We start from the raw sequence: 10522 nt of genomic DNA on the forward strand, positions 1-10522 counted from the left end.
CATACCACTTTGCTTTGGAACAACAGATACATTCTTCACAGAAACAAGTCTTTATATTACAAGGACTGGATGGACCAAAACATTTGGTGTATTATGGACTTGATGGACTCAGATGGAAACATGCTTTCATATAATGACTTTAGCATGAAGTGGAACTTTTTCTGTCATCCGATACTGTTTTTTTTGTCATGTTAATGCTGTTCCAAAACCTTTCTTGCTATTAGCTAAAGAGGTGGTTATTCACTCCAACTCAATAAGCAGATTACCAAGTTTTCTTATAGGTGATGTACTTTTTTTTTCGACAAAAAATGTAATAACATGTTCATTAGACAAATACTAACTGATGGGCTTTATTCAAAACAGTACAGTAGAACCCAAGATCTTAAAGATTATGACTCGGTTAAGGTTAAAAAGTTAAGAACGGAATATTTAATGTATCCCATACTTCCAAAATCCAAGGAAAATCATTTTAAAGTTATCAACAACATATATCCTTCAAGTGAATTTTTAAGACTAAGATTTAATTTTGATAGAAATGAATGTATCTTTTGTAAAAATGAAGTGGAAACCACATGTCATATTTTTTATGAATGTAAATGTGTTCAAAACTTTTGGTCCCAGATCCAGCTATGGCTGGAGAGAAAGAATCAAGAACCAATTAAATTAGAATCACATATTAATGAGTTCAAAATGTATTATAAATCTATAAAACTTGAGGAATCGAGGAATGCAATAGAGCTTCTAAATCAAATACAAAATTATGATTTAATTGACCATTGACCATGAAATGAATAAATGTATTTTATTTTATTTTATTTTATTATTGTTACTATTATTTTTTTCTCTTTATTTATTCCTTTGTTGACATACAGTGTTCTGTGTAATGTCTGTTTAATGTTACTTTTCCTACTCAAACGAATATATACAATGTGATTGGATATGAACTGTTATGTGCCTTACAGTTTGTAACTAAAAATATATTCATAAAGAAATTGATTTAAACAAAAAAAAGGTTTGTATATGAGTCCAGAAGTTTTTACTGGGTGGGCACTGATAAAAGAGGTGGATGATCGTACACTAGGTGGCGGTGTGCACCTTAAAGCTGTTTGCGACCCGTCAAAAACCAAAGAAGCAGGAGAATGACGTCACCAAACAGCGCCGCTGTAGTACTAATACAAACAGAAACGAAATAGCAGTGAAGTTTGGACTACAAACCTCTCGTTTGGAGCGATTATTTAAGACAGGGGCGTTTTATTCTTGTACCGTTTTCTTCTGGGACCTGTCTCACCTTTTCTCTTGTTGTTATCTGTTTAAATTCACCGCTGGATCCTGAAATGGTGAGTAACGTTCAGAGTTATGCTAATCCTCGTTAGCACACAGCTGGAGGGAAGTATTAGCTGGATTAACTGTTTATGATTTAATCAGAGTTCGGATTATATTCCAAAAGCGGGTATTTTAAATGATGAGCTGGTCTGATTTTTTAAAACGGGTAGTAACAAGTGTTAATTAAACCTGTTAAAGTCTACACCGTTAGCCTGCTGACAGCTGGGCGTTATTACATAAGGCTAAAACAAATGAACTGTGGGGACATTTGTCTGTTATGTTAGTTTGGACATCACTGGGTTCGCAATGAGATGTATTCATCAGTAATATTAAAAAGGCTCAACTGTCATCAGTGTGAAAAGAGTGTGATAAATTATTTTAGTGCACATATTGGACTTTGGAACTAGCCTAACACAGGAACATCAGGGTTTGTTTCAAAACAACATATTCATAGATTTTTTTTATTATATACAGTAGTAAATACAATCATGTAGAGTTAAAAAAAAAAACTGACAAACCAGCAAATAATGTTCCTAAGCCTGGGCCCTAGACTGGATAATAGTATTCTGGCAGTTTGTTTTGGATGATGCCCTCTCAGGGATCCTGCACCTGCGCGCGCACAATGTCAGCTGATCATATGACTTTGTTTTTGTTGCTGTAAACATCAGAGTCAAAGTTTATTTTTATTGTCAAGAGCTTAAGAAAGTCCAGATCAGTGTGTTTGCATTGCCACAGCTTCAGCTGAAGTGCACAATGTCAGCACACACACACCCATCATCATGGATAACAAAGCCTCTTCAATGCAGCAACACAGATATGGTAGCATGCTAGTTATTCAACAGAAATAATAATATAACAAATACAGTACAGATTAAGAGAATTAAATAGATCAAATTAAGTATACAGCTGTTACTCAAAAATGTAAATAGTCAGCATTATAAAGGGCAGTTAGGACAAGTGGTGCAGGAGTGACAGGTTTAAGTGGGAGTCAGTCACTTCCTGTTCAAGGTTAAAATAGTTATGGATTTGTCATTACAGTTTAGTTTTAATTAGTTTTGGAGCAGGCATTCTAGTTTTTATTTAGTTTTAATTTTTGTAACAAGGCTTAGTTTTAGTTTAGTTTCAGTTTTTCATACCTTATTAACCAGGTGCAAGATTCAAAAAGGTCAGAGTAAATATTTTGTAATACAGTTTATTTTCCAGTTCAACATGGTGCTCACTGCTCAGTCAATGCTGATACTGAACTGTTGTCTGCTGCCTTAAACACTTAATATAAAAGTATAAACATAAAATATATAAAATAATGTTAACATGAATTAAATAAAAGTAATAAAAACATAAATTATATAAAACAATATAATACGAGCTTTAATAATTAGAAACTTGGACTCTGTAACAATAAAGTCAGACTCACATGAAATTAAACTATTACAGATGCTCTGATTCATTGCTCCACTACGTTTTGTTGCAGCACAGAGCACAGCCAGTCAGTGCAGTAAACAAGCTCGTCCCTATACGCTGCTGTGATGGTGCCGTATGACGCTGACAACTGCCGAAAACTGTCGTAAAATTGGTTGGGAAAATGTGTTGGATTAATCTAAATCCTAAAGGCTATTAATATTGTCAAAAACCATAACTAAGGACATTTTGTCTTTAATTTTGGTTAGTTTCAGTTAGTTTTGTGAACACAAGATACAGTTTTAGTTTACTTATCGTTTTTGTTTTCTTTTCTAGTTTTTATTAGTTTGAGTTAACTGCAATGTATTTTAAATTTTAGTTTTCCTTTTTAGTAAAGTTTTAGTTAACTATTACAACCTTGTTCCTGTTGCAAAAAATTGATTTCCTCTTGTAGAAGTGTGAAGGTATTCCAGCTTGATGCAGATAACTTGTTTTTCTGCTCAAAGCCCTGACTGAGACTTTGTCTGACGTCTCTGAAATCAAACCGACTCAAACCAGGTATTGATTTTTAAATTTGGGTCATAGTCTAAGAAGTCATGCTCTATGTATGTTGTTCCTGGCCAGAGGAAGATGTCACAGCTCAGGTGTTAGCAAAGAGAATAAAGGAGGAGTAACAGCTGAGTTTTACCACAGAAAGACAGAGTAAAAAAATACACAAGAATGTGTTTGTGTCACGCCAGGCTCTGCTGAACTGAACAGGACACAACCCTCTGAAGTGCAGGATGGGCCAGCAGCTCTCAGGTCAGGCGGTGATGACCCGTCTACCTGAGAAGCTGGTTAAACATGTGGGACTTGTTCGTGACAGCAGCTACCTGACCTACGAGGAGTTTTTGGCAAGAGTGGCTGAACTTAATGAAGTGTAAGTCCCACTCTGTAAAGAACACACACTGCAGTCGTGCACACCCTGATCCGAATCCATGAATGTGCAGCCTAGGAGTTGTATTTGTATGTGTCTCGCTTGTGAAGCTGTGTTTGTGTTCTCTTCAGTTTACTGCTTCAGAAAACAGCAGTAAAGTTGAGCACAGGCTGATTAATTGAGTTAAAAGATGCCATTTCTCTTTTGCTGGATCTCCCAGTACTGCCAAGCTGGCTGCCGGGCAGCAGAAGCACCTGCTGTTTGAGGTGCAGCCAGGATCCGATGCCACGGCTCTGTGGAAAGTGGCCGTCAGAGTCCTCTGTACCAAGGTGAGAGCAAAGACACTGAAGCACACATCACACAGCAGTATGAGCATCTGTTCATACATTTGATCCTCAGTATGAGACAGGAAGTGGTGCAGTGAATTCTGCTGGTCTGTTTGCGTCATGGTGTCATGTACAGAGGAAGGATAAGAAAGACCTCTCTGACTTTGCTTTTTAAATCATGTTGTCATGTCTGTAAATGAAGCAGCCTGGTCTCTTTATGCTGGTAAATTACAAGTGGACTCTGTGTCACACTCACCCATTCCCACCCCATTCACACACTGATGGCTGAATCAGAATCAAAAAGACTCAAATGTCACTGCCACAACACAAAACTCCTGTCATACCATTTTTAGTGGTTGATATAATGCTGCTCTGTTGGCCATCGCTGCTAAATAAAATGTGTAAAAGCTAGAAATATAACTTAAAAATAAATTAATTTACCAGAGAATCAGTGAGTCACAGTGGTTGCCTCTGCTTCTCCTAGATCAACAAGGAGAACGGTATGGTGGAAGCATCTCGCATCATGAACCTGTACCAGTTCATCCAGCTGTATCGTGACATCACCAGCCAGGCTGCTGAGATGCTGTCTGCAGATGGCGCCACTGAGGGCCCATCTGCCCAGCTCCCCTCCACAGAGTCCTGTCAGGCCAGCATGTGGATGGGCAGGTGGGTGCAGAGTTTGTCTTGTGGAACAGTTAAAGAAGAGATATGGTTACATTAAACACTTGTTGAGTTAGGTCTGACCGCTGTTTTTTCTTTTACTGATTTTTGGGCGTGGAATCTAAAACTAGTCTCAGTTTTTCTCTGTCACATAAAGTTTTTGAACTACAGGATCCAATTTTCTTAAAAAATAATAAAAATACTTTACTTAACAGATATGTGCTTGATTTATAAAAATCTTCAAATACTGACATGCAATGTAGGGGTGGGCAATATAGCCTCAAAATAATATCACAATATTTTAAGGAAATTTGCAGTAACAATATTTATGACGATATGGGTGAAACAAACGAACAACTTATTATTAGTGGTTGCTGCTTCTTAATAACAGCATTTATATTGCTCACACTGCAAGGAACCACTTTTCCAATCATTTACTACAACGACACAAGCTTGAAATGTAAACATGGTAAGAAGGTCAGATCTAGAGGAAATCTGACAATTAGGAGGAGAAAAAGTTAATCTTGCAGGTGAAAAACTACATAATTCTACGACAAAAATCATTCTTTCTAACCAACAGAAATGAGAAGGCATGGACTGAAGGAGCTGAAGTTTGGGGAGGGCCAGATGAGCTTATCATACTAATTAATTAGCATGAAAGTACGTTGTTATGGGTGGGACTCCTGCAGAAACATGTGGTTCTCCTGTGATCTGGGGTATCCAGCTGCTATGGGAGCTGCCCTGCGCTGTGCTGCGCCGCGCTCCAGAGATGCAGCCAGTATGAATAAAATATGCCAAACTGTGCTGCACGGCGCTCATGCTTTATGTGTGAATTAAGGCTGATACAAGGTTTGGACGCTCGGCTCGACCACACGTCCGTCGTAGAGGCAAAAAAAGCACCAATACTAATGTTGCTTTCGCGTCCTCCTCATATGTCTTCATAGCCTGGTTGTATTCAGTCGTGTGTTTCAGCTTTCAGTGGAGGAACATGTTTGTGGTGTTGCCACCCTTCGTGGTAATAGTTCTCCTGCACATTTTGCGTTTAATGTGTTTGACTGCGTTTCTGATCTTTGGTCAGCCAAACCACCTCCACATCACTGAGGTAGCTCCTCTTTTAGACACTGAATCCTCATGTGAGGAGGAAGTTGATGCTGCCGTGCTACTTTCACTCTTGGCTTATGTTGTTTTGCACACGGCAGAGAGCGTCATATGTCATTGCGCCTCTGCACTGTTAATATCGTGAAATGACAAATTTATATCATCAAAATAAATTATACCAGTAGTATCGTAGACACAGCTCCAATCAAATTCAAAGCTCTTCTTCTGGCTTACAAAATACTGACAAGAACGGCTCCTGCCTACCTGGGGTCCCTCATCCAGGTCTACACTCCTTCTTGCCCACTATGCTCTGTTTGTGAAAGAAACCTGGTGCTCCCAGCCCAGCACGGCTCTGAATCTCTAGCCAGACTCTTCTGCTCTGTTGTTCCCAAATGGTGAATGAATTACCAAACTCTATACGATCCTCAGAGTCCCTTTCTACTTTAAGAGATGTCTGAAGACTCGTCTGTTCAGGGAACACTTGGGCACTTGATCTGAGCCTTCTCCTCTTTGTCCTCAGGGGGAGAATGAGTCTGAAGGTCTAAGACTCGGCTCTCAGTGAATTTTCAGCACTAATTACTGAATTTTGTAGAAGGCTGAAGTATATTGTTGCAGCAATTAATTGTGGTTTGTTGGCTAGATTATTCTACATTATTAAAAACGAACAAAAAGGATCTGCTAAATGAAACTGTAGAATTGTATTTTTCTAGAAATGGCAGCTTAATACTTCAATATTGGGACTTAGCATTTATCACATCTTAATTCTAATCAGATTTGTGTAAAGTCATGCTACCTTCCTGATCAGACACTGGATGTCACCTTATTGCTTTCTGTGCAGAGTGAAGCAGCTGACCGACGAAGAGGAGTGCTGTATCTGCATGGACGGAAAGGCCGACCTGATTCTACCTTGTGAACACAGCTTCTGTCAGAAATGCATTGATAAATGGTAATATGATGAAACTAGATTCAATTCTTTTCTTTGTTTCTGTGAAGTCGTCAAAGAAAAGTTGGAGTCTCAGTCAGAAACAGTACTTTTCTCATTCTCCTGTTCTCCTCTCTGCAGGAGTGGGCAGAGCCAAAACTGTCCAATGTGTCGCCTGCAGGTGACCGCTGCCAATGAATCGTGGGTAATGTCTGATTTTCCCACAGAGGACGACATGGCCGGCTACATCCTCAACCTGGCTGATGAGGCAGGCCACCCGCACAGGCCTTAACGCACAGCACACAAAGTCCGAGAAATAACACGGGGAGGCCAACCACAACAAGTAGACTTCACATGTTGTAACATACTACGTCACTTTCACCGAAGAGGAGGAGAGCGTTTTATCAGAAAAACTAACCAGAGAGAGAAAGCTGTAGCTATCTTTGGAAGATACAACTTCTCCAACTCCTCAAAACAATCCCAGGATAATCTTTGTTCACCAAGTAGTGTGGAGTGAATGTGAGTGGTCGTCCAAAGTAAAGATTCAGTGTTTAAGTGTGTTAGAGTAAATGATAAACCGCCTGTTTAACACACAGAATAACCAAAATGCTAAATCTTACGGAAATCTAGAGTTACCTTTTCCAACATTGGACAAGAAGACCTGTGCTGGCACTTTAGAGTTTCCCGAATGTTAATGTGAAAGGAAAAGAAGCTCAGGCAAAGAGGCTGGTTAGCTCAGCTGTGCACAAAGATTCAATTCCCCCCACATCTAAACTTCATACATCAACACATTACATCCTGTCTGTTTACCTGGACAGGAACCAAAATGCACACACGGGTGTGAACGTTTCTTTCTCTTTGACACATCTACTAAATTCAAATTGGATGATTAAAAAGTTAGTTATTAGTTGTGTTTTTGCTGTTATGGTGTGAATCTTGCTGCTGTGATATCTGCGGTGTCCTTTGGAGGATTAATAAAGTCACCTAACTGACTTGCTAAGCTAATGAGGTGCTGGCAAAGCGAGCCGTTCCACTCTGTTCCCAGTCTTTGTGCTAAGCCAGGGGTCTGCAACCTTTACCCTCATAGGAGCCATTTAGCCTTAGCTCACCTGGATTAAAGTCATTCAAGAGCCACAAAATCTACTTAATCTTCACAGTAAATGCAAAAAAAAGTGCATAAATTTGAAACATTAGAAATCTAGTGAATAATTAAACAAGAAGATTTTGTGTTTATAAAATTGTTAATGTTTTGTCCCTTTTTTAAAATGTTCAATTTATTTGCAAATATTAAAAAAATAGGAAACTAAGTTATATCATATTTCATAAATTTGCAAAATTTAAGATATTTCAGTAAGATTGCGATTCTTTTCAAGAAATTAAATGCAAAAAAGAAAAAAAATGGCTGAAATAGCAAAAAAATTGAAATTTCAAAACTGTTCTAAAATTTCATAAATTTGCAAAAAATATTTTAATTTTAATATGTAAAATTACTTAAAAATGAGAAAAAAATACAGATATTAGAAAAAAAAGTGAAATATAAAAATTTGCAAAATCTAAAAAAATTTGGAATATTGATCTCTAAATTTGTAAAAAGTCTACAAAAATGAATTTAAAAAAATTTGCAAAAAGTTGATAAAATTAAAAAAAATAACTAATAAGACAAATAATTAATACATAATAAAATGATAAATTAAAATCTGTATTTTATTAATATTTTTTTCAAATCTACAGCCATAGCAAAGGAGTCAGAGAGCCGCATGAGGCTCCAGAGCCACAGGTTGCAGACCCCTGTGCTAAGCTAATCGAACCACCTTGAGACAGTAGCCAAACTAAACAGTCTAATTCCCGTTTTCCCCTGATTCTCTCAGTTTCTAATCTGACTGTTCTGAGGAGAAGTTTCTCTCCTCTGTGTAATCTGACCCTGCATGTTCATATCCCACATGACGCACCTTTAAAACCCTGATATGGAGGCGGATGACCGACTGACGCTCTGAACCTGACATGGTGGCTGATAGTTGAAGCTGTACAGGACTAAATACTTTTTTATCATTTAAAGTGGCTTGCTGTGGTGACTTCCTCTCTGTTGGAAATAACCACTATTTGTCACCTATGCTGTGTTCATCTTTATTTAAGTGTATGTTTTTAATTTAGGTTTGTAACCTCACTGCTGTAGAAGTACTATAGATTAAATTCACCACACACTTTTGCTTTACTTTGATTTTAAGGCCTAAAATGGAATGCATTTATTAAGACAGGCAGCTTTGATTTACAAACAGATTATTGTAAGATTTAAAACCACAGAGAAGTTTTTTTTTTAATATGTATTTCAGACCTGGTTTGCAGAACGTGCTCATCACAGGTGGATTTTTTTTTTTATTTTTCTACAAGGAAGTAGGTTGTGAGTTGTGATGATTTCATAAAGGGCAAAAAATTAAAAAGAGTTTATTTGAGCGATAATTCATACAGTACTGAAACCCAATGTATTCTCTACATACGTTACAACATAGTTATTTTATGTTGAAAAACTTTATTTAACCAAAATACTTGTTTTGGTTGTCAATGCTGACAGATTGCACTTTGAATCCCGCTGTAACTTTTTTCTGTATTTGTACTCAACAGCAGATGGTTTTACTTGTGTCATAAAAAATATCACACAACAGGATTTCATTCACATCATTTTGAATAAAGCAGAAAAAAATGTGTATAAAAACCCTGCATTTGCTTATTGTGAAAAGATAATCAGAGGATGAGTCTGATGCAGCCGCGTTGCTCCATGGCTCATGATGAATTGTTCAGTGTTGTAAAATATTAAATATAAGGGTTGAAAAGTTACTTGTTTCAAAGGCCTTTTTAATTACATGTTATGTTAAAGCTTCCAACTCTTGGACACATGTAAATTTGCTAAATCACAGGGACTGTATCTAAAATGAATTGATCCCACACTGTACCATCCTTAATAAACTTTTTGCACTTAATAATTTGCAATTTGTTTGATTGAAACTGTATCTTTTTTTTTCACATAAAAAAACTGAAGCCATTTACCCATCTATTTTCTTCATGCAAGGCTGTTTTATTGAAAAGTTCTATGCATTCTGACATTTTGTTTGTCTGTAGTCTTTTTATTTTCATTTACATTAAAAAAAGAAAAGAAAAGAAAAAGAAATTCAATATACTCCAAAAGTTTATTTGACTATCGAGATGGCTTTCTATTGTTCAGTAAAGGAATACAACATTTGCTGGACTCGCAAATGTTTTCTTTTACATTACAATCTTTAGACTGACAAATAGCAAACTGGAGCAACATAATTTGCAGTTTTGTCATTTAAATTTATATCATGTTTGAGTTTTTATCCACATTGGTTGACTTTAAACTTGGGAGTCATATTGACATTGTTAAAATAACGAATCATATATAAACAGATATCCTTCTTTCATCTTCAATTTTATTTAAAGTCTAAATCAAGCTATGAGAAGATGAAAAACATTTGGAAATCTAAGGTTTAGAATGGACGTTAAGATGCTAAATGACTAATTGTGTACGAGACTGTATATATAAAAAAGTTACTAACATCTTCTTGTTAATTTTGGATAAAGAATTGAACAGTGCACACAGTGAAACTAAAGTGTTGCATGAGACCAATAGACTATGTACTAATAATACACGATAATTAATTAAATATTTTGTATAAATTAATAATTAACACTAACAAACTCATGGCGCTTCAATCACACCATCAACGAGAGGACAAGAAGAGGCTAATCATCCAGAAGGCCTTAGCTGCCGGTAAATTTTACTTTTAACAACTATCGACTTTTTACCTCCAGGATACAAACTAAGAAGCTTCGAGTGAGTTTGTAATTTTCCTCTGGTATAGTTTA

General features: G+C 36.8%; 1 protein-coding gene across 1 annotated transcript; it reads left to right on the plus strand.

Annotated features, from left to right (window-relative positions):
• Positions 1-1140: 1140 nt before the first annotated feature.
• rnf141 (ring finger protein 141) lies at positions 1141-9615 on the plus strand. The gene is made up of 6 exons (XM_074677115.1): positions 1141-1337; positions 3462-3640; positions 3858-3966; positions 4448-4629; positions 6560-6667; positions 6785-9615. The coding sequence occupies exons 2-6, from the start codon at positions 3504-3506 to the stop codon at positions 6933-6935; spliced, it is 687 nt and encodes a 228-aa protein (XP_074533216.1). The 5' UTR covers positions 1141-1337; positions 3462-3503; the 3' UTR covers positions 6936-9615.
• The last annotated feature ends 907 nt before the right edge of the window (positions 9616-10522 follow it).

The sequence above is a fragment of the Halichoeres trimaculatus genome, unplaced genomic scaffold (genome assembly GCF_033239565.1).
Source record: "Halichoeres trimaculatus isolate MK-OKI-2021-1 unplaced genomic scaffold, fHalTri1.1 fHalTri1_scaffold_10, whole genome shotgun sequence".
NCBI classification, from domain to species: Eukaryota; Metazoa; Chordata; class Actinopteri; order Labriformes; family Labridae; genus Halichoeres; species Halichoeres trimaculatus.

Excerpts from the sequence above, each read along its gene's own strand:
- rnf141 (XM_074677115.1), top strand. The coding sequence starts at position 3,504 with ATGGGCCAGCAGCTCTCAGGTCAGGCGGTGATGACCCGTCTACCTGAG. Across the intron at positions 3,641-3,857 it reads GTGGCTGAACTTAATGAAGT|TACTGCCAAGCTGGCTGCCG; the intron begins GTAAGTCCCACT and ends TGGATCTCCCAG. Across the intron at positions 4,630-6,559 it reads GCCAGCATGTGGATGGGCAG|AGTGAAGCAGCTGACCGACG; the intron begins GTGGGTGCAGAG and ends CTTTCTGTGCAG.